The sequence below is a fragment of the Astyanax mexicanus genome, chromosome 2 (genome assembly GCF_023375975.1).
Source record: "Astyanax mexicanus isolate ESR-SI-001 chromosome 2, AstMex3_surface, whole genome shotgun sequence".
Taxonomy (NCBI): Eukaryota; Metazoa; Chordata; class Actinopteri; order Characiformes; family Acestrorhamphidae; genus Astyanax; species Astyanax mexicanus.
In genome coordinates, this window is record NC_064409.1 from 62869737 (window position 1) to 62894673 (window position 24937).

The window sequence follows — 24937 nt, forward strand, 5'->3', positions numbered from 1 at the left end:
AATTTACACACACCTAATATTGTTTGTTAAGATAATTTGCAGGCATTTTCTACACTCGACCAAATGACACTGCAATTTGCTTACTAACTGGAGAGTGCTGACGGTGGGAAACCTTCACAACTAACTTCCCTTTGAATGCAGGGTGCGCATTTCCCGTACTGTGCAGATTTATGAGGCCACCACTGAGAATGAGCATTTCCTCCTCAGGGAATGAGTGTATTAGAGAGAGGCGGGGGAAGAGAGCAGAAGAGAGCGAGGGAGAGAGAAAAATAGATCTAAGAGCTAAGGGGAGAGAGAGGGAAGCGGCAGAGAAAAGTAAAGGGTGAAGAGAGTGTAAACGTGACCGGGAAACAGGCTCTTGTTCACCACATGAATCATTACTAAAGTGTAAAGTCTGATTGATAGTGTTTAGAATTCTGCCCCGATACCCTCTAAGCCATCCTGCCTGATTGTATTAAATCCCCACAAACTGCGGATGCTGAGCCTTGCCATGATTACTTCTCTATCTATCTGACTCCAACATTGCCTTAAGGTAGAGTTGGAGAATCGTATCTGCAATATCTTGCCACTGCTGGAAGTATAAAACGTCTAAATATCTTAAACTAATAAAAATATCCACAAATAAAATAAAAACATTGTTTAAAAAAAACCCAGCATATTAGCTCAGTCATGGTTAGGAGCTCTAGTAAACACAAGGAGTATTATTGAGGTGTTTATGTTCATATACAGCTCTGGAAAAAATTAAGAGACCACTTCAGTTTCTGAATCAGTTTCCTTAACTTTGCTGTTTATAGGTATATGTTTGAGTACAATTGACATTGTTGTTTTATTCTAACATTTCTCCCAAATTCCAAAATAAACACTTAGAGCATTTATTTGCAGAAAATGAGAAATGGCTGAAATAACAAAAACATTTCAAACCTCAAATAATGCAAAGTAAACAAGTTCATATTCATAAAGTTTTAAGAGATCAGAAATCAATATTTGTTAAAATAACTCTGGTTTTTAATCAGTTTTCATGCATCTTGGCATGTTCTCCTCCACCAGTCTTACACACTGCTTTTGGGTAACTTTATGCCACTCCTGGCACAAAAATTCAAACAGTTCAGGTTTAATGTGATTCATTGTGATCATCCATCTTCCTCTTGATTATATTACAGAGGTTTTCAATTTGGTCAAATTAAAGAAACTTATCATTTTTAAGTGGTCTAATTTTTTCCAGAACTGTAGTGTTGTTATGAAAATATCAGTGTTGTAACAGAGGAACATGCCCCTTGTATTCCTAAACATTTACTCAAATTCGTTCACATGTTTATGAATATTTAGGATGGCTGATAGTTGCAAAGACTAAGCACAAGCTGGTGGCATGTTCCAAACTAGCAAATTGTACAATAAATCAATAATGTAATTATCCTGTCTGGCTCAGCCACTGCTTACATTTGTTTTGAGTATCATGTGTATAAATAACAATGAAAAAGATGTAAAATATTTTTTTAGAATGTTCTAGTGGGGGTATCACCTCCAGAGGCCTTAGTTTGATATCTTTATTATTAAAGCATATCACATCCTCAATAAATGTTAAGCAAGGACCTCCCTGGCTAGTCCATACCAGCCCAATATCTTAGATCTAATATAACATGGAAGAAAACGATTGGAGGCAGGTGTATTTTCTTCCTGTCCTCCAATTCCCACGCCACATTTATTTAAAGAGCACTAAGGCAGCCTGTGTGTTTGTGCCACTTGGATGCCGCTTAATTGCAAGAATGTCCCACTGGGATATAATGTAAAGAGGGAAAGTGAGGTAGTCCTCTTTGGGTGTGTGTGTGTGTGTGTGTTGACGTAGTAAGGTTTGTGTTTTCTAAGACTAATCATCATTTCATTCCATGTCGCAGTCGCCACAGATGCTGAAACGGATGGTGGTGTACAATACGTCCTTTAAATCCAACAAGAAACAAGTAACCAGAGTAATATCTTCCTTTGTTTGTTCCTCTGAGTATCTTCTGTGTGCTGTTCTATCTTTGGTTCCTGGGGGGATGTACTTATAGAGCTGCATGTGTTGTAGAGTTCTTACTCACCTATTTCCATCTTCCATGATATGGTATTCCTGAAGGGTGTTTTTTGACTTCTGATGACATTAACAAGATTTCACAGATTCACTACACTATTTTAGCCCTGATTTTCATTTAGTCAATATTTGTGAAAATTAAATATACCTCAAAATAAAGTGAACTATATAGAGTACAATATATACTCACGTATAGCACTAGAATATTTATGCAAGTGCAGAGGCAACTGCAGCTGAAGAATTTAACCTGTTAAAATGACTAAATAAAGGTTCATTTACAGTATAGTATATACTATATACTAATCTTTATATAGTCTCTTTGACAGAATTAGTGTATAGTAAAATTGAGACACAGTGTATGTACATGTGGACTGTGAATAACAGACACACCAACACAAAGAGATAAAAACCACAGACAAAATAGACATAGGGGCAAAGCCTGACAGTGAGATGGTTCAGATCAGTTGGAGATTGCAGAAAGGTAGATCTTCAGAAAAACTCTTGGTTACCACTGACTCCTACCACAACACCTTTTGTTTTTCTCTAGATAACTCTAGATAAACCCTGCTGCTTCTCTAGTGTTGATAGTTTGTCGTCCATAGTGACGGCCGGGCGTGTGGCATTTGCACAGTTTGACCTCCAGATTGACTCAGCACTTTAAAGCTTTAAAGCAGCTGATAAATTACAGAGCTGGAAGCATTTTCTGGCCCATTATCTGTCCTTTTTTAAATTATATTTAAAGGCCTGCTAACAGTGCTTGCCAGTGTTCATTATAAAGCTATTAGAAAGCAATGTGTCTTTGTGCCAGAAAATAGTCACTCTCTTAGTTGTGAAGATATTCAGTACAATTCAGTACAATTCAGATATACAGTACAATCTATTTTCTCATAATTTCCAAAAATACATCCACTTGTATGTCCTTAATTCACCTAAATAGCATCTAATAACACTTAATAGAGCACTTAATGAAACAATTATCTATCTTGTTTTACTTGAGTATATTTAATTTAACAAGGTCAGTTCTGTCTACATGTGTGAATCTGAGAAAGAGAAGGAGCAGTACTGTAGTATCAGCTCAGCTGTATTCATGCAGAATCAATGGCAGCTACCTCATTCAAACCACACTTAAAGGACTGTGTATGTGTGTGTGTGTGTGTGTGTGTGACTGTGACAAAACAGCTGTATAATCCTTCACTATGGCAACACCTAAATGAAGCAGATTGCAGCATGGCATTCTTTGTTTGATGCTGTTTTAATGTCTGTGTACATTTGTCACTACCTATTCATGCCAAACATCAAGAAAGGCCAGCCCTTGTTTCCTCTGCTTGACTTCATCCACCACAGAGCTGCCAGTGATCCAACCAAATAAATAGCCTTAGCCTCATGTCCTCAATTTAAATATGGATAGAAACCTCAGTCTGTCTCTGTTTCTGAATGTGAGAGTGTTTGTTCTCCAGTTATTTTGTTATTAAAACAATCGTTATAATTTCTTTATAAGGAATGATGCAGCACTCACTGTATGTCACAAATATACTGCTTCATTAAAAACACACTGTTTTGGCACATGCATCAAAGGCCTTAATCAGATGATCAGATCAAGTCACCAAGGCCTTGAAGCACAAACCATTAAGTTTATTTACAGTTGGCATAGAGTGATTACTGTGCTCTTCCTCATCATTACTTATTTTCTTGTGTTTTGTTAACATTGTCATATAAACAGTACTGTGTGAAGGTTTTAAGCACCTGTGCAAAACAATAGAGTAAATGGTTTATTTTCTCTGTATCAATCGAGTAATAGAATAAATACAACTAAATTAAATTTCACAAATTAGTATATTTACATTACTCTGTTCATCAGAGCTGTACCCAATTCAAAATCTTGTCAGTTGAATTAGATTTGGATGTTTGATATTTGTTATATGTGTTTTCCCTTAAATAATTATCTAGCTGTCAGTATCTCCAGTGCTGATTTCCACTACATTATGGGTCAATAACAATATGGCAGCAAATATAAAAACATACCAAAACATTGTTAGGTAAAATCAGGGGCATACACTGTAAATCCGGCAAAGAAAGGGCTAAGGCTAAAGAGTAGTCACAATTACAAAAATGGTCAGCAACGGAATTAACAGTAGAGAGGGCAAGGCAAACAATAACAAGACGGTGACAAAATGCAATAAACAAAGGAAATGCGCTGTAAAAGAACTAGATAACTAGATTCAATACTTGGCAATACTTTAGCAAATTGAGGGGTATTTATACTAGAAAGGACAGGTGGAACCCATTAGTAACTGGGGGAGCGGGAACGCCGTAGCGCCACTTGATTAGAGAAGTCCAGTGTGAGTGCATGCTGGGAATTGGAAAACACTTGGGCAAAACACTCTTATTTCTGAGAAAAATGGCTTTAAATAATGTGCTTAAACATTTGTACAGTACTGTGCAGTACAGTGTGCTTGAATTACACAAGGGGTTGTCAAAGTTAATGCATCTTTAAATTACTATGATTTACTATGATGTTCAAATCTCAAATAAAAATTGTAACAACATTGATTTAAAGTAATGAAATGTGTTTGATTGTATTGAGAATTGGACTGGGGTATTGGACTGAGCTGATGGTAAATAGTGATCGAGTGGGAGGCTGATTTGTTGTGTATATATTCCCCGGGGAAAATCATTACAGACTAGTCTGTGTGTTTCTGGCTGAGAAAGGGTTGTATCACATATCTCACTGTTTCCTCTCTTCTCTTTGTTTGTACAGGGATTCCAGAAATACGTGGATGACTTTGACCCGTACTCCATGGTACTGTATTTCTGTAGTGCACTCCATGTGGCTGTATGGAATGTTAAAAGTATGGCCTTAGGCCTTTAGATCCAGATGACACTACTGGACCGCTTTGGAGCTTTTCAAAGCCAGCATGAGAGAAATATATAAATAAATATTTCGTCTTTCATGTTAACAGCTCTGTCATTGGAAGGACTTTGGAAGCAGCGAGGATAATGCTGAACACAAGCCAGTCATTTTGGCAGTTTTGAGCCAATTAGGGCTCTTTCATGAGGCTGTTCACTATCAGATCCACTTTAGCTCCTCTGAAATGTTAAGCATACTCATATCAGATCCATATGCTTTGGAGGACTGATAATGGTTAGAATTAAGAGTCGCATTTATAATTGATAGCCTCATATCTGTAATGTACTTTTAAAAAGAACCTTTTAAATGTCTAATGAATCCTTTAATGTAAAGGTTATCAGTCAATTAGAATTTCTTTCACCTTTATTCACATCTCTATTACAAGCATGGTTATTCCGAACCAAAATGAACCAAATAAAGCCTTTATTTTTGAAAATAGACAATAAATATATAATCATATTGCTAGCACTCCCTGCTAAACACTGTCTTAAATGTGCAATTATCACATAACTACAGTATTTTGTTGCACTGTTCTCTAGCTATAAGCTTATGCCCAGCTATTTCTGTAAGTACATCTGACTCCTGTAGCTCCACAGTCTGTCTTTGTGGCACATAGCCAATATTCCATTGAGCCGCTCTCGCAACTGTTTAGGTATTAATGCATTGTCAATGTTCAGCACTTGTTTACCTCTGTTACCAGTTCACCCCTGACCAGATAGTTGGGAAAGATGTGCGGCTGCTGAGAATTAAGAAGGTAACCATCCTCATCACACACTTGCTTAGGATTACTGCTACACTTGTTTAAAGGAGTTAGCCTTTTAAATGACACTACTGGACCCTTTTGGAGCTTAACTATCTCCTTATCCACACACTTGCTTAGGATTAGTGCTACACTTGTTTATTGAATTTAGCCATTTTAAAGCCTTCTTAGCAGAAGCCCTGTTATAAGAAAACCGCACTGTAATCACCATTGTGAAGAGTAAGAAGGAGGCCATGCATTAAACATGTATTGACTGGTGTTGCCATATAAATCTCAGAAAACTACAGGTGTTACAGTTTTTCCTTTGTAGTATAGTCTTAAAATTCATTGGATCATTTTGAATAATCATCTATGTTTTCTACAGGTTGGGAATCTGGACCTGGCTGTAGAAGGCGGAGTTGACTCTCCACTGGGAAAGCTTGTAGTTTCAGCTGTTTATGAGGGAGGCTCGGCTGACAGGCATGGTGAGATAATTAAACTAACTATAGTGCAATATGTTTCAATTGTCTAACAAAACATCTGATCTAGAACTCTCTCTTTATCTCAGGTGGGGTGGTACCAGGGGATGAGATCATGGCGGTCAATGGAAAGATTCTGACAGATGTGACCTTGACTGAAGGGCAGAACTCTTTAGCCCGAGCCTACAACAGTGGAGGGGTAAGAGAATGTATATAAAGTCCTGCAGATACTAAACCTGTAGTTAATATGTCTCAAATCAGTACATCATTGCTGATAGAGGCATCAAACTTTGGGTAAAGCTGCTCATGTCATCTTGCAAGGATTGCATAATGCTACAAGACAATCTTCTTCTCGTTTGTTTATGTATTTTTTATATACTAGTACTTGTTGTTTATTGGGCACAATTTACATTTCTTTTTCAAAATGCCTTTTTTGTGCTGCTGTAACTAGTAAATTTCCCAGATGTGGGATCAATAATACAGTTAAATCCAATTTTAATTCATATATGGGGTGAATCGGGGGTGGTGTAAATTATTTACACTTCCCAGCTGTAGGGGAAGCATGATAGCAAAAATAGCTATTCTCACATAATTTAATTTTTGTTTGTGTGTTATATGTGTGTGTCTTTTTGGAATAAAACTTTTCATATTCAGTTACATTCATATGTAGTTTGATTTACATTGTGTATTTATTTGTCATCTACATCTTGTTTTTGTTTGTTTTGTGTTTTAGAAATGACAAAAAATTGTTAAAACTTTTTTTTCCATTTTGTTTTTGTAATGGGGCTGCAATTATAGTGGTATTAGAAATTAGAATCTGTACTTCTGCTAAATCTGACTAGATATGAGTACCGTATTTTTCGGGCTATAAGGTGCACTTAAAATACTTATTTTTTCCCAAAAATCGTCATTGCGCCTTATAATGCAGTGCGCCTTGTGTATGGATTTTGCTTGTGTTTACTGACCTCGATTTTATGTGGTACACGGCGCTCTGTTGTGCAGAATTCCTCACCCACGGCAGAAAAAGATCCCCCTCTTGGGCTAGCGCGCGGTTACCTTTGACTGCCGTACTGCCTCTCGGCTGTGGCTCAGGGTAGCTAGTTTCCACTGTAGCTCCGTGGCCAGAACAAGGTGCCGGTAAACTTTCCTTTCCACCCGTTCTGGGGTAATAGCACAAACTGTTTCTTTTTAGCGCCCACTTCTAAGTAAAGTTAACCTCTTAACACGCGCTGGCCCACCGGCGGGCCAGAAATATTTAATATTTCATAACTGGCTGTGTTTCTGAATAGTTATGAACAGTTACAGGTTCAATATAGACATCCAATATACCATTTTAAAGCTTAGAATCTCTGCTTTTGAGCTATTTAGCGGAATATCCTTTCAGAAAATAAACATTTAGGGCGAAATATGCCTTGGTTATGATTTTAATAATTCATAACTCTCATATTTGCGTTTATCGTTCGTCCATATTTCATCGAATGCGGTCATGTCATACACCATTCGAACCGTCTGGCTCTCCGAATTCCAGAACTGTGCTTTTACTGTAGGATGTATGTTTCATGAATTAAAGCTGCGTCAGAGCGCATGTTTCCAGTAATAAAAGGCTCTCCTTTTGTCCTGGGGTAACCTCCGGTCACTGCCGCCACCCCCCGAACACACACCCGCGCTCAGCCACAGGTCCTACCTTCAAAACGCATCCAGACTAAAGAGAATCCATCAATCCAGTCTCCTGTAATCCACAGTAATCCAAACAGCGCTGGAAATCACTTCATCCAGAAATGAAACTTATCCAATCTTTATCTCTGTTTCAAAACCGTTTTATTCACCGAATTCGGCACAACACGCTATTATAGTCAGAAGCCTCGCGGAGTAATGCGGTACTTGCTGTGCTTCAACATAATATTATGGTTTGTCGGAGCGTTGCGGCTACCGTTGTCAGGAGCGTCGCGGAGTAATACGTACTTGCTGTGCTTCAACATAATATTATGGTCTGTCGGAGCTTTGCGGCTACCGTTGTCAGGAGCGTCGCGGAGTAATACGTACTTGCTGTGCTTCAACATAATATTATGGTCTGTCGGAGCGTTGCGGCTACCGTTGTCAGGAGCGTCGCGGAGTAATACGGTACTTGCTGTGCTTCAACATAGTAATATTATGGTCTGTCGGAGTGTTACGACTACCGTTGTCAGGAGCGTCGCGGAGTAATACGGTACTTGCTGTGCTTCAACATAGTAATATTATGGTCTGTCGGAGCGTTACGGCTACCGTTGTCAGGAGCGTAGCGGAGTAATACTAACTGTGCTTCAACATAGTCTTACGGTGTGTGTGTAAGGACCGTGAAATGGCTCCAGTTAAGAGACATGCTTAAGAGACATTTAGTGCGCCTTATAATCCAGTGCGCCTTGTGTATGGACTAACACTAAAAATAGACCGTTCACTCATCGTGCGCCTTATAATACGGTGCGCCTTATAGTCCGAAAAATACGGTATGCTGTTCTTACCAGGGTGATTATAGTTAAGTTGTTGCTGAATTTAGGTGGATCAAGTTTTGTTTTCCTGTGAGTTTGATCTTTTCTGATCTGTGTGTGTGGGCCACAATTGAAATTGATCTAACCAGGCTGAGGGAAGAGGAAATCAATACCCCTGACAGATTGCCTTTCTTTTTTTTATAAGGGGTTAGAGAGTGTTTTTGTGAACAGTTATTTATCTCAAACTCAATGGATGATAATATCTTCACACTGTAATCTGATTTGACAGAAATGGTTGGTCATTGTTATATTGCTTTTCATTATGTGCACTTTGACATGAGAGCTTTGGGCAGCGGGAGTAATGAGAAGGGTTGAAGTGTTTATTAACACAAGATTAGGAGCTGAGTAGAGAATAAATGAGATGTGGTGTGTGAGGTAATTGTATTTATCTGACTGACTGGTGTTAAATGTGTTTGTATGTGTTTCTCTGTGTGTGTGTGTGTGTGTGTGTCTGTGTGTGTGTCTACAGGATTGGATCGATCTGGTCATAGCTGTGTCTCCGCCAAAAGAATATGAAGATGAGGTGTATGTACACTATTTAATTTTAATTATTTATGTTTTTCTTGTTTTTTCTTCAGTTAAATTTAGTTTATTAACAAATTATCCAACGCCTAAATTTGCTCAATGAAGATTAAGTGACTAAGTGATCCATTTTCATTGAGCTAATTTAAGTCCTCATGTGCTTTTACTTGATCTAGCCTTTAGTTTTTTTGTTATATACTCTATTGATTTTGTATTGAACTTATTGTGTATGCATATTGATGGCTTTATTGATATGTGATGTAAAAGGAACAGGCCTTTAGAGTGTATGTGTCTGTGCTGAATGTGTGCCTGTCCTGTGCGCTACATGTCCAGCCCTAAAGCAGCATCAGTCAGTCCCACTGCAAACAGAAAGGTTTTCCAGGGCAGTGCCTCATTGTACAGGCATGGCTATGTGCTCCAGGTGAAAGCCCCTGGCCCCACCCCCTGATCAACTATCTACCCTGGGTAACCCCTTTAAACCTCTGACCCCCATACAAACTAGACTGAGTGTATGTCTCATGTACATGTGATGGTCTCTCCCTCTCTATTTCTCTCTCTCACTCTCATTTGAAAGTCCACTTGTTCCATCCAGGTTATTTTTAACAAGATGAAACAAGATTTCATGGTCTGTTTTGGGGCTACATGACCTGAATACTAATATTGGGATGGTACTGCTGCAAGTTGTGACATGCCTTGCAAGATATTAAAAACACATTGGTGAATGGGAATAAAAAAATGCCTGCTTAATTAGATTTTTTAGAGACATGCATTTGTCACCAAATCCATTAAATATTTGAATTGATTTCTCAGCTTTCTCTCATATCAATACTGAGCAAGTTAATATCAATACCCATGAGTCGCCCTAGTACTAGTTCTCCATCAGCAGTAGTCCGTATGAGAAATACTGTGAAACATGTTTTGAGAAATGTCATAAAAAAACATATTTTAAATAATTACTCAATAGTATTGAAATATATTTTATGTAATCTGCACATTGCTGAACTGCATACTCAGGCATCCCGAGACAGAACCTTTGGCAGTCACTCTGATTGATGTTGTTTAAAGGGACTGTTACATGTCATGACTCATACAGACAGATATTGATTTTGATGGTGTGATCTCAGACCCTGCTACAGCATGTTGCTATGACTGTCATCAGCAAACAAAACTATTCATCATGTGCTGTGCAATGATTGATTAGGGTAAAGAGATATAATAAATAAAGAAATAAAGTGCATTAACTTATTAAAAGGGCCCATATGTATATATCAAATCTTGTGTTCAATGCAACTGTGGTCTCTGTAGATATGTCCTGTGCCTGGATGTGTTGTGGATGGAGAAAAAAATCGATGTGTAACTAAAAAGTCCAAAATCAGGAAAAATGAAATCAGAGGTTTTGTCAGCCTCTTGAACTCTGTGGAACGAACACATATTCCTGGTATTTTCCCCTGCTGTTATAACTTAGGAACAACTAGTTTGCACTGCTTTGCATGTATTGTGGATTAGTAATCCTTAGAGTGAACAAAAAAGTAAAAAAGTTTTATGTGATGCATTGACATTGTTAAAGGTTTAAATCAGACTATTTACGCCACAGTTCATACAGTCCACATAGGGAACCTAAGATTTGTATGTAATTCACAAAACACATTTTCATATATCTACGTATTTAGTCTACAGCCGTAAAATAAGTTTTTTAGTCTCTTTTAGCTTTGGCAGCCAATCAAAACAAAGTTAGTTTACTAAAGTCAGTCTTACATCTGCAGTAATAAAAACACCCTGGTTAATTGTCAGGTATTAACAGAGGCTTGATAATTGTCATGTAAAAATGACTGTTGGTATATGATCCCATCTAAATATTATAAGTGCAGAGGAAAATAAAAGATAAGAGAAATGTAGCATATGGGTCCTGTAACACTGTGTCTAACACTTTTAAAAACAAAGGTGTTTTGTATGGTACTTGAGAGGAAATAATACTATCTAGCAACATGCTGTGCAATAGATGTGTTTCTACCCCCATTCTACTATAATCCCTCTGTGTCTCTCTCTTTGTGTGAAGGTGTGAGACTGAGTGAAAATCCCCTGAGCATTTAACATTATTCTTAACCGTCTCATTTCTTGCAGGACCTTCTTCTAAGTCCCGTTCTCTCAGCCTGTGGAAACATGAGGACCAGAAATATTCAAGCAACATTCCTGTGTCTGTTTTTGTTAAGTAGTTTTAATAAAATATGTGTAAAAATGTTCAGTTTGTAAAGATAGATCACATGTTCACAGAAAAATGGTCACACATACTACATTTATACATTGTATATTGTCATGATCACTTTTCAAGAGAATGTGGATGTGGCAGTTATGGATTACAGTGTGTGATACAGTAGAAATGAATGGACCAAAATAAATGCATTAAAATTACTTGGAATAAATTTTTTCCACAGACTGATATTGAAAGTGAAGGTGTTTCATTCTTACATTTGTAAAGCTGACATTCTAAAGAGGTTTTCTCTAACTGTGAATATGTTTTTGAAAACACCTTCTTATTCATTGTGTTTTTATTTTATTTTCAGACATCCAAACTATACAGAAAACATATGTAATCAATGCATCCACAGATTATGTCTTAAAATGGCTTAAAAAAGTACATTAAATACAATTTAGTGTTTATTTTTAAGTTTTATTTTTACTCATTGCATTTGACAGTTTCACATAGGCACAGGAAAGTGGAAATTTAACAAAAAGTTTGGAAAAGGCTAAATTCTGCGCTGACCCTAACAGACAGATATTTGTTTGTGCAAAACTGTGAAATATGTGAACTGTAAAAAGACAAGAATTAAAAGCCAATTATAAAGTCTGTAATAATAATAATGGTGGTGTGTGAGGTTCCCCTGGAATTGTATAATAGGCAAAGTGTGTGACGTCCAGAATCAACGACCTATTTATTCCTGGTGAGTGAGACTGTGCTAACCTGTCATGTAAGCAAAATTCTTTTGGTTTACTAATTCAGGTTTGTTTAACGCTTTTTATTACATATTTCCATATGTGTTAATTTATAGTGTATAATGTCACAAGGAGTGGAAAAACAAGTCCAGACCATGGCCCTATTTGGTGATAGTATTTAAGAGGGGAGAGACACAGGGATAATCATATCAAGCTGTGGTTCTCTCTTAAAGCTACATTAAGACCAGGAAGGTGCATAATGTTCCACCAGTGGAACCACTACAACTAAACGGAAGAAGTGCAAGCAAACACACACCCCAACAATACCATATGATTTAGGGGCATAGCAGCAAATTCTGGGCCCTGTATAAGGTCAGTGGGCCCCTATCCATGCCAGTACACAAGGAACGTGAGCAAAAAAAAAAATCTGGATTTTCATGGGCCCCTCTCCCTCCTCGGGCCCTAGGTAGTCAAGTCCACTTTTCCCCCCACTACCACGCCCATGAGCTGATTATGTTGGGAGCTCCCTGCAAGCACCTAACCCACCCTATAGTCTGCATCACCAACTTGTTCTTTTTTAATGTCCTTAAAATTAATCTAATGTACAATGTAGAAAATATCACAAAAAGGATTTTTTTACGAAAAAATTATTTTACGAAAAAAGGGGTGTTAAATGTATATACAGCACACAAAATCTATAATGGCACACCTACAGACAGATTTACTGCATTTGCATCTGAAAGAATTTGAACTGCTTGTCAGGAATACACACTTAAACCAGACTAGTAAGCACAGCCAGTTGGTACAGTCAATAAAAATAAATAAACAAAGGTTCTGTCTGTGTTTAACTTGCAGCTGTCTGATTGTTCATGCACTTTCTGTGAGTCATGCCTAATCGATTGTATTAATGATACCGGAAGAGACTTTCTAAGATCAGTTGAGTTAATAAATAACTGACCTCTGTGCTGCTCTATTTGTTCCACGCATGCTTTTCCATTCATTAACTGTAGAGGGCAGTGGCAGCACAGCACGGTATTGGGCTCAGCTGCTGACATTCAGAGGGCAGAGGGGTTTTTTTTGTTGTTTGTGAGAGAGAGTCTGGCTTGTCTTTGTCCTTTTAGAGAGCTGATTCTCACTTTGTGTCTTAAAGTATTATAGGCGTTGTTGTGGGCAAATGGAATAAATGTTTCTTTAAAGGCATTAATGATGGGAAACAATGATATATGCACTTGCTAAGGAATTATATTTATTTATATTGTATATTCACAAAATCTTTACAAATGTGTTAAAGAAAATTGACAATCTGACCAATTGCCCTCACCTCGTCAAATGAGTCACTCACTGTGATCACACTGTTGTGTAACTGTAGGCAATGATCAGCAATTGACGTGTGGTTCAGTTTCATATGTGGTTGGCTCCACACAGCGCACTGCCACCCTAGCCTACATGTGTACGTGACATCCGAATGGCTGCTGGCTTACTGAGCGCTCCAGCCTCTCCGCCTCTACCTGGCCCATTTCTGGGAGGATCTGAGCGCACCTCGCTTCAGCACCATGGATAGCTCCACACAGAGCGGACCGTGACCGCGATCCAGTGCCACAAGTGACGGCCTGCCTGCCTGTCTGGGTTCGTTTCCTGGTACTGTGTGTCCGCCACCACATCCACCACCACCAGCAGCAGCAGTTCATCAGTGGCATCGGGCTAAAAGCATGTAGATCAGCGAGGCGCTCTGAGAGGCGCAGCAGCTCCGCGCTGGAGGTTCTTCTCCACAGCCGCCTGGGCTCCACTGATTCTCTCCTCACCTGAGATCCGCACACTGGAATAAAGCTGGATTCGTTTGGGGTAAAGATGATGGTTCCACGCTACAGACCGGTAAGCACGCTGTTGACCTGTTCGTGTTTAAACAATTGTAGAACAGTAGTAAACAATGGTGGCGCCATTTATCATGGAGTTATGAACCACGTAGGCTGCTCATAATAAGGCATGTGGATTACATTATTTATAATGGATGCTATTGTTGTTGTTTTTTACTGTTCAAAGGATTTATTTATTTTAGTTAAACCTATGCTTTGATCTCAATCCTGAATCCATGCTGCATCCAACTGTTTAAAACTGACGGTAACAGGACTGGACTCACAGCACTACTACTACAACTGAGGGCACACATATACCTGTAGCTACCTAATCAATAAACACCTGAACAGCCCCAACTCCAGCCCAAACTCAGCCCCAGCCCCAGACAGCCCTGACCCCTTTGACCACACTTCATTACAACACACAGTTCTGTGTGAAATTGACATGACTTTCTAGTCTACTCAGACAAGACAGAGTAGAAAGAATAAGAAGAATAAGAGGCACTGTCACAGCTCAAGGATGCTCCAGCTGCTCTCAACTCTCAATGTTTATTAATGATGCATGGTCAGCCTTCAACCCTGACCTCCAGTTCCCTCTGCTGTTTAGTAGTGCTTCAGCTGGGACCCCCATAGAGGACCTTGTTCGCCTCACACAGGGACACTTGGGGGATCATCGCTGTCTACGCTGGCTGATTTAGGGCTGTGACATGATGCAAAGACAGATGATGCTTTGATGTGGTTAATGTTTTGGTTGTGCAAGCCATTTTTCTGTGTGTGTGTGTGTGTGTGAGAGAGAGAGACTGATCTATCTATGCTCTCGGCACAGATGTGTTCTTTTTTTAGCAACTGTTGCAAGGATGCTTAGAAAGAACAATGACAAAAATTCAGCCTAATCCATTCAGGCAAATGCGCAACTCTACACTGTTAAAAGTGGAGTATACAGTATCTCACAAAAAGTCAGTACACCCTTTACATTTTTGTAAATATCTTTTCATGGAACAAAACACTGAAGATTTGACACTTTGATACAATGTAATGTATTCAATGTGAACACGTGTGTTGAGTTGTTTTAAAAGCACGTCAACACTGTTGTACACTGACTATTTTACATTGTATGTGTCATGCGGACATATTATAAAATGTTTACAAAAATGTGTGAGGTACACGCACTTTTGTGAAATACTATAAGCTGATACACTGTATGGACAAACAAATGTAACACCTGCTTATTTATTTTTTATTTGAGACTATTAAAATTCTCCTGCCTTTATGTGAGTAACCATGACTACTGTCTAGAAAATGCTTTCTGCTTAATTTGGAGCGTTGAAGATCCACACAGTTTAATTGTAGAGCCTGACAGCTCAATTCTGGGGAGCAGGCCTTTTACCCCTCTAGTCCATGGCTGAACCTACTGACCCCACTATGCATGGTCTCAACAGGTTTATGTTTATCTGTTCCACAGAGTCCTATTCTTTTGGCAGTAGTTCTCTACAGAGACTAGACATGCTGTGTTTGTGTGCATTTGCACACATCTGTCAGCAATGGGTGTAACCTAAAGTAACTAAATGCACTCATTAGAAGGGATGTTCACAAACATTTGAATATGTAGTTTATAAAATACTGTCTTTATTGACTATGTTGTAACTATGTTGAACAACCCCAATATGCAGAAAAAAGTTATCTTGTTTCATTACTGAGTAAAGAGATTTTTAAGGTCTAACAAATGTTTTATTGTGCAAAATAGCGACATTTGTGGGTGGTATTAATTTATTTTATGTGTGAAAGGCCACAATGGTAGGATATAAAGCTGAGATATTAGAATAATAGAAAATTAGGCAGTGTCTGTCTTGAAAAAATGGCACATTGAATTTGTGTGTTTAAAATGAGGCAAGTTAGTAACACAAAGACCCCGCAGGACCCCCACACAGCAGCTATTATTTAAGTGGTGGTGAGTAAGCAGAGCAAACAGTGTCCAGCTGGTGAAGACATCTTTAGTTTTATTATTTTGGAACTAGATTTAATAAGTTATATGTAGAGCTATTATTGGAGTAGTTCACTGTGACCTAGTAACACTTTTTACAGTGTCCAACAGTAAAGTCCAGCTCAGTCACACAGTGTTCTAACCTGGAAACTCAGCATTAGGCAGCAGTTCCTTGTTAGTCTGAATGGGATTTTTTTACAGAATGCTTTTTACAAAGCTTGCTAAATTTACAACAGTAGCTATGGAAGAACGCATTCGTGAGGTGAGCATGGAGTATAGGACCTTTGACTGGTGAGTTTCCTTGGCATGTTGTTTGTAATTGCCTCGTTAGTTTATTCTCAAGAGAGCTAGTAAAAGGTCAGGCACTGACATTTGCCTTTCGTGTCATGTAGTTTTCTCTAAACATGAGGACCAAATGAGTGTAAATACCAGTAAAGAAGGTCATCAATAGAATATAAATAAATCTAAGCATTAGCCAAAGCATTAGGTTTATCAAAATCAAATTTAAGGACCACTCTTAAGGAGCAAGATCAAGTTGTTAGCAGAATACTTTCAATCATGAAAATGCTTCTGATACCATACTAATTACTACATCCTTAATGAATTTTGGTTCACAGGCATGTTAACTTCGATCCCATTAAATACCTGAAACCTCAGGTAGGTTCACACAGATACTGCTTCACAGGTGTTGACCTTTAGACTGAATAAAATAACAAACAAACAAAAACTTTAGGAGATGCCAATTTGGTGCATTCTTCCATAGAATATATATAAAAAAAAACTATTAAAATACTATAGAAGACAACTGAAGAAAATATATACTACATTTAAGAAATGTCTTCATGAATACATAGAATTAACATCATAAAAGGTCATATTACCATTGATTTAACATTTTTAGATTTTTTTAAGAATAAACCAAAATTAAGTAACATTCACCTCAACTGCCAAACATGGTGGAGGTAGTGTTTAGTAATGACATTAGGCTACAATGACATTGATGGCTAAAAAGAACTGGGTCACTGGTGTTTATAAATAAAATTAACGCTAATAGGGCAGATTCCTCAAATGTTGCAAATCTGACTGGGTGGCATTTTATTGTACAAAAGGATAATGACCCAATACATACCAAGATAGCAACCCAAAAGAGCAATAACAGTAACCGACTAACTTATATTATTTTAAGCATTTAAAATTGTACACATTTCAATTTTAAATCCTCATAAATACTTAAATCTGCTTGACTTGACTTGTGTTATATATTGTTAGTATGTAAGTTTGTCCAAATAATTCATAGCAGGTGAACATAAAAGGGTGATATAACATAGCCGTAATTGATTGCAAATCTATTGTTGTAGTTTACAGAGGCAACTTTAGTGGAATTTGTTATTGTCCAAATACTTATGGCTGTATGTAATTATTCAGTTACTGCACTGGTTATGTGGGTGCACCTGTCATAACTGAGACTTCAGAGCAAAATAACAAAGTAGGCCACTGCATACAGCTTCCCCTACTGAGTCACTCCTACTGGAGGAAATCATGTGTTCAGGGATTATAGGTGAGTTGCAGTTTATGTTCTATTTATAGCCTTTGTTTAAAATGATTTTGCATCATGTCTAACCATATCTCTTTAAATATTATGAAATGACTTTACTACACTGCCTTTTGATACATACTGCTACAATAGAGCATATATAGGGACTTTTGAATCAGATGCTTTCCAGTCACTTATTTGGTAACGCAGACATAACAAACTCTGTGTGTCAGGTTCTTTTCAGTTATTTTTCAGTTAAGACAAAGATGTGTATAAAAAAAATTATTAGTTTAAATTAGTAAAATAGTTTAAAAAAGACAGATGATTCACAAATCAGACACTGAAATATTGCAAAATATAAATGTTTGACTTAGGCTTGGAATTTTCACAACTTACATCAGTAGAGGTTTCATTAAAAAATGATATTGGACTAAATTAACCTCCTTAAACTCCTGCCCTGTTATACAGTAAGCCCATACGCTTTAGAAAGATGAAACCAGGATTAAATTAAAGGTGCCATATATAATTCTGGAGAACAACTGTTGATGTTTAAACTCAACAGCAAAACAAACACACCAATCCTTTCAGTGCTCCCTCAGAAGCTTGTTGTGTGTTCTCAAACTGTTGATACAACTGCTGCTACTAAACAAACCATGTGTTATTATCTATTAAAATAATTTAAAATGGACAAAATGGACGAAAAGTAACGTTACTCACATATTAGTCAGGAATAGACTAACATCCTCATACCTTTTTTAAAGGCATTTTCAACATACAATGTTCACAGCCTAAAGCCCTCGCTATTGTTTACTTTTGTCTTTGCCATTGCCTGATCTAAGAACTTTTTTTTTTTTTCAGTTTTTGTCTGTCAAATATTTTCCTTTTTGGCCATTACTCAGACATCTCTCTCTCTGACCGTGCTTGTAATTCAATATGTAGCTTACCTTCCCCCGTACTGTGATCAAGCATGAACAGCTATTGTTGCTGACTGGCTGAAATGGCATTGTGTTTCTCAGTCCGAGACACTTTGTATTTTTCTCATGTATATAAGGTGCTAAGTACAAATGTCAGACTTTTTCCCAAGGTGTAAAAACTGGAAAGCTAGCGACCATAAGGATTTATTTTTGGAATTTTGTAAAATAAAATATATATATATATATATATACACATCATAATGGCAGTGTTATGGCATGGTCATATATGTACCATAGATTTTGTGTGTGTGGGTATGTGAGGTACTTTTTGTCAGTAAAAACCCAGATAACACAGTTGGCCCCTTATTATATAATGTGTGTAGGGACTCAGTGCTTAGTAAAATGAGTAACAGTAGTACATACAGAGGATTTAATAAAAAAAAGATTTGATTTGATTAGATTAGACTAAACATCTTAACCCTCCAGTTAGGTTGTGGGTGAAATTGATCCATTTTTAAAATGTTTTAATAATTTTTGAAGCATAAAATCTTTTCTACTCAGATTAATTAGTGTAATAAACAGAAATATAAATGGAAAATTACTCATTAAATGTATCTGTAAATACACCCACCCCCTCAACATTTATGGTATTTATGCATTTACACTACTTTTGAATGGTTAAACATGCACTGGGGTGATTTTAACTGGAAATATTTACCTGTTCTCCACAATTAAACATTACAGGAAAGCTAAAAAAACATGTCTATGTCTTGTAGTCAGATACAGTATGTATCTGTTACATGATGACCATAGAAATATATTTTTTTACTTTTTTATGGAATATCTACATTAAAAATGCTGTGTAGTCCAAACTACATCTAATTTTTCTCTGACAAAAAAAAGATATCCCAACTCTCGTTTTTTCTCATTGCTTACGAACCCAAATTCTTCTTTGAACAAATGCATGTGTATTTGTTTAAGTGCACCCTGAGACCCCCTCTTCCAGCCAAGCATGTACACCCATGAGTTATGGACATACCTTATGCTGCTTCTTGTCTTGTGCATGAGTGTGTGTGCGCATGTTGGGAAGGTTCCCACGTCAGTGATGGGGTGGTATTTGAGTGCAGGACAGGAAGTAAAGAAAGGACGAGAGGGGGGCTGTGAGTGCCTGGTTTCTGATTTCTGGATGGATCAGGTAACCAGCCCATATGTAGACTGCAGGACTGTAGGATAAAAATTTGGATTGTTCAATTATTTTGTTACTTAATATGGAGTTGATACTCGAAAGACTTGAAGTTACTGTAAGATCTAAAATACTAAAAATAGTATTAACAGCTAAATGTAAAAGTAGACAATACACCATTTTACATATTACAATTAGTTTTGCATTTGCATGTGTATAAGTGCATACAAATCTCTTTATATTGGATTATGGTAAAGCTCTTTGGGCTGGTGGTTTGGTTTTGATCTTCTCGGCTGCATTCTGTGTGTCCTACTTACACTGCTATTTTGTGCTCAAGCCATCCTGGAGGATTTATATATCACTTGCTTTCATTTACAGAAAACCCTGGCAGCACGTTTTTTTTTTTTTTCTGAAGGTTTTCCGTTTAAATCGACAGTTGTGTGTGATTTATGATGCCAGACACGTACCTCCACATGACGTGTGAAAGGCTTTCTGAAGCTGCTGCTGCATGTCTTCTCTCCCTCCCCCACTCTTCTTCTCTCTCTCTCTCTCTCTTTCTCTCATCTTCTCTCTCTCTCCCTCTCTCTCAACAGCTCTCCCACACCATTTCTCCCTGTCATGCGAATGCTCACCACACAGATGCACACACACACTCTGCACTCTGAGGCACAGATATGCATCGACATCCTCTCACAAGGTCAGCATTGAGTGCTCATCCACAGAAACAGATACTGCAGTGTCTTCCCAGCCGCCGCTGTCCTTTTCTGCATGTGTGCTGGTCTACATGTGAGTGTATGAGTGAGTCTTTTTTCCAGAGGGGATATGCTTCCTTTTTTTTGGCACTGAGCTGAAGAGGTTATTAAAAGGATGTCTTTGAGCTGCTGCTCCGGTGCCAGTGGAACCCGATGCAGGCATTTCTCAGCTTCTCCAGTTAGGAATCAGCAGCTGCTTCCTCAGCAGGAACTGGAGCGGGACTGGAGCAGCCGCTGACTCTGTCGTCCTGCCTCCTTCTCTCCACCTGCAGCAAGGATGTAACTCTGCTATGCCCTGACGACCTCTCTTTCAGCCTCTCTCCTTTATTCTCTCCTCCTCCCCCTTCTCCCTATTTCTCCTCCACTACTGCTCCTGTAGAGCCCGGGCTCCACCATGTCCTTGTCCTTCTGCGGCAACGAGAACAACTCGGCTGCCTACAACGTGGACCGGGGCGTGCTCAACAACGGATGTTTCCTAGACGCCCTCACTGTGGTTCCCCACGTCTTCCTGCTCTTCATCACCTTCCCCATCCTCTTCATTGGTGAGTGGCTTAGTGCCAGCACACACGTGGGGCATGCTGTTTTGCGTCATCACATGAAAGCCTGTAACAGTCATGCTGTCATTGATTAAAGAAAATCTTACTGTATTTGCTTATGTAATCATTAAATTAAGAAACATTCAGTTCAGTGTAGGCTTGCTTATCTGATCACTTTATTCTGCATATTTTGGGGGTTTAACAGTGAAACTAATAATCCAAATACTCAGCTAATGTATGGATCAATAATGGGCAGGTGTTGTGGTGTTAGAGCAAGCACAGCATTAAAATAATTAAGACTGGAATTGGGAACTACTCTTTACTTACAAATGGAGGGATAATGTGGATATGGATATATATTATAATGGTTACTACAATTCTTATAACTGCAAGTTAGGCAGATAAGCTCACAAATTAAAGGTAGATTAACATACTAACCTGTTTAGTGGTAAAATAAAGTGATGAATTGTTGGGTAATGCAACGTTTGCCACTGCAGGTTCCCTAGACACTACACTTGAATTGCTGTCTGGGTTTTTTTTAATATTGTTCCAGGTGTGAGTAGATCCTCCCTTTCTGTTTCACATTGCATTGTGGGATAATAGTGTCTATAGTAACAAATCTCAAAAAAATTACTATTTCTAAATATATTTTGGACATTTAAGTATACTCAGCTTTAACACTTTAACTACATACTGAAAAAATAGTTAGCTTTAGCAAATATTACCCAACTCAGAGAGACCACCTGATTAAACATGTGGAATTAGGAGTGTTTCAGCTTGTATAGCATGAAAACCTGCAGCCTCACCAGCCACTCATTGACAAGAATGGACCCCTTGCTGTTTTATAATTGTGACTGAGATGTACAAGTTTTAAGACCAGCAAAAAACAAAGAAATTCTGTCTTATCTGAAGGAATTTCCTTAGAACCATATTTCCAAGTCATGAGGAAATCCAAGAACCTTTAAGAAACTTTCTTTTGAGCCCCTTGTGTCATTGATTATATACCAATTGTGATTTCTCAAAATTCAGACTTACTAAACTTTTATAGGAATAAAGACAATTATGCATGTGTGAGATGATTTTCTAGAAATGTGACCTAACTGAGGCACCCAGGGAGTTATAATACATTCAGAGAATACAGCAAACAAACATGACATTAACCGTGGAATTTAGAGAACAGGAGCTAAAGCCATCACTGAGTGGCTTCACGTGGGTAGTCAAATTATGAAAAGTGGTCTAGCCTCTTGATCACAGCAGCAAGCATCAATATTGCTCGCATGACTTAATAAATATTCAGGGAAGCTGGTAACCTTCACCTCCAACTTTTCAGTAACAATTTATTATGAGCTGCCCATTTACAAGTAATTTATCTGACTGACTGTTTTCGACATGAGAGAGGAGGTTCTTGGAGCCTGGTAGTTGTAGCCCACATGAGTGTGAGAGGCATTAAAGATACACAGATGGATGAGGAGCGTGGAGCTTGAGGCGGTGAATCATCCTCTCTAGGATTAAACTCACCCCTTCACCTAGGGACTGCTCCTCCTCTATTAGCATAATGTAATCGGCAGGAAAGTGGATTTGGCTCCAGAGTAAGGCATCATCAAGCTGGACAGCAGCCGAAATTCAATGAGTGTAGAGGCTTTCTCTCTCTGGGGTGTCTCTGGGACAGACGTTGTGCTCTAGGTGTTGTGTAAGACTGGCACATGCATGCTAAAAAGTAGCAGGTCATTAACAAAAAATGCAGTTTTTGAAGCAGAACTAAGAGCTACACTTTTAATAGTTGTGAAACAAAAAAGAAAGCTACAGTTTTATAGTTGTACAGCTTATAGCTGCGAGAAAGAGAATATTAGTCATCATGTAGCTAGAGATTGTATGACTGGTTTTGTTTATCTGTTTGCAGGTTGGGGCAGCCAGAGCTCCAAAGTGCATATCCATCACAGCACCTGGCTGCATTTCCCTGGACACCACTTACGCTGGATACTAACCTTCATCCTCCTCTTCGTGCTGGTCTGTGAGATTGCTGAGGGCATTGTGTCTGATGGGTAGGTTTTACTCTGTTCCACAAAAGAAAGTTTCTGTATTAAAGTCACATTTGACACATTGAAGTATTTCACTAGTGAGCATAATTACTGTATAACACTTTTAATAAAAAAAGTTTTGGGACGGTAGCACATGACCACTATTTAGACCGCATGTGGGATAAATTTAAGGATCCCAGGAGTCTCCAGGATGGTTTGTTGTCTTTACCAAGGTTGTTTAAAAGTTGGTAATCCAGGTGAAGACATACCCATTGCAGATTTACCAATCTTTAACCAAAACTGTATACTATATGTTAAATTCAATTTTGGTCATGCTGGTCATGAAGGTCAGCCAGCTTGGTCTTACTAATCGTGTTGTCTGACAAGCAGGGTAATGCTGTTCATGGTTTTCAACCAGCTTGGTAATGCTGGGCAACCAACTTTGTCATGTCTGTCATGCTGGTTAGCTATTATGGTTAAGCAGTTTGGGCACTTTTTATGCTTCTTCATATTCTTCATATGCTGGTCAGAAGCTATGCTTTACCAGCTTGAGCTGGCTGATATTCCTTTACAGGACACAGTTTTTGTCACTGAGGTATTTTGTAAATTACTGTTTTTAGTGGCATGCAATGATTTTTTGTGTATACTTGTTTTTTGTGTATAATGAGTATACATTAAACATTGAATGGAATCACTCAGCAGACTTTGCAGTACTATAATACTATATTATCCTAGTAATAAAAAAGTGAGTTAGTTATGTTCTTGTGACCAACAGTTTAAAATTGACTGAAAATATTATTTTGTATACAAATAATTTATAATTAGTTTAACCAATGGGAATTTCTATTCTAGAACAACAAAATAGTACATTCATACTGTAATATAAATGTTAAATAGCAAAAAAATGTTTCTTAAATAATTTAATAAAGTTATTGGATTGCACTGATATTATAGGCATTATTTGAAAAGAAAACTTTCAGAGGAAAAATGGCATTGAATGCAGTTTGGACTAAAACTCTACTTTCTGTGGCTGATTATCTGACTATACTAAAGGTAGCTTGCTGTTGAACATGAATTAGTACAGTGCCTCAGTGAGCTCAGTGCCTCACATTCAAAATTCAAATCTTAACGGAAAACTGAAGGAAACGTCTTTGCCTGTGGTCACTAGCCGTAACTGCTAAAGGTACGGGGAAACTCATAGACTGTGTGGGGAAACTAAATATTTATAGCTAACTGGCTTGTCCTATTAGTGGTTATTTTTCACAATTACGAAGTAACTGGTTCGAAGAAGTATAATATTTTATTATAATAGAGTACATTTTTATAAGCTTACCTAGTTAGCCTGCTAGCTGACTTGTATGTCTTTTTAACTTAGCCAGCTAAGCTAACCTAGGTAGCTAACGCTAGCTAGTTAAGGGTAGGGTAACGTTAGCTGAGGATGTCCATGTGACGTTCCATACCTACTGGTGGAGTTAACTACTTAAGTAGATAGATAGTTAACGTTAGCTACGCTAAAATGTGGTTAGCTATTATTAAAACCTAGCTAGTTTAGCTAACCTAGCTAGCTTTAGTTTACCTTCTTAGCTAGGTACCTAGGCTAGCTATAAAGGTAAAGTTCCGAGGAGACTAACTTACATAGTTATAGCTAGCTGGCTAGTTCTATTAGCGGTCTCACACTTATTGTACGAACAAGTAATGTTAAGTTATATTATTTCATTATAATCCAGTGAAATTTATAAAAAAAATGACCTAGTTAGCCTGCTAGTTGGCTTGTGTGCCTTTTGAACTTAGCCAGCTAATTAAGCTAACCTATCTAGTTAGCTAGCGTTAGCTGGTTAGCGGTAGGGTAAGTTAGCTCAGGATATCCAGTTGAAGCTCTGAAGCTCTGTAGCTGGTGTAACTTTGTAATTTAGCTAGATAGCCAGCTAAATAGATGGTGGTGAAAGGTGGCTACGTTTATTTTTTATTTGCATGTTTGAAGGCTATATTAATTATTT

General features: G+C 38.0%; 2 protein-coding genes across 10 annotated transcripts in view; both read left to right on the forward strand.

The window, feature by feature from the left end:
* Window positions 1–11677, forward strand: part of ush1c (Usher syndrome 1C) — a 29889-nt gene extending 18212 nt beyond the window's left edge. For 2 of the 5 annotated variants that reach the window (XM_049474704.1, XM_049474706.1), the window contains 7 exons: window positions 4824–4865; window positions 5674–5727; window positions 6098–6197; window positions 6281–6390; window positions 9186–9241; window positions 9572–9703; window positions 11360–11677. In XM_049474704.1, the coding sequence (XP_049330661.1) occupies window positions 4824–4865; window positions 5674–5727; window positions 6098–6197; window positions 6281–6390; window positions 9186–9241; window positions 9572–9686 (477 nt within the window). In that variant the 3' untranslated portion in view covers window positions 9687–9703; window positions 11360–11677. Of the gene's footprint in view, window positions 1–1892; window positions 1965–4823; window positions 4866–5673; window positions 5728–6097; window positions 6198–6280; window positions 6391–9185; window positions 9242–9571; window positions 9704–11359 lie in introns of all 5 variants that reach the window. The other 3 variants (XM_049474702.1, XM_049474703.1, XM_049474705.1) reach the window with 3 other exon arrangements.
* A 1907-nt stretch (window positions 11678–13584) lies between these two features.
* The window catches only part of abcc8 (ATP-binding cassette, sub-family C (CFTR/MRP), member 8), a 52726-nt gene continuing 41373 nt past the window's right edge, over window positions 13585–24937 (forward strand). For 3 of the 5 annotated variants that reach the window (XM_022672124.2, XM_049474707.1, XM_022672126.2), the window contains exons 1-3: window positions 13585–14041; window positions 20766–20928; window positions 22823–22964. In XM_022672124.2, coding sequence (XP_022527845.2) covers window positions 14018–14041; window positions 20766–20928; window positions 22823–22964 — 329 coding nt within the window. In that variant the 5' untranslated portion in view covers window positions 13585–14017. Of the gene's footprint in view, window positions 14042–20765; window positions 20929–22822; window positions 22965–24003; window positions 24124–24937 lie in introns of those variants that run through there. The other 2 variants (XM_022672125.2, XM_049474708.1) reach the window with 2 other exon arrangements.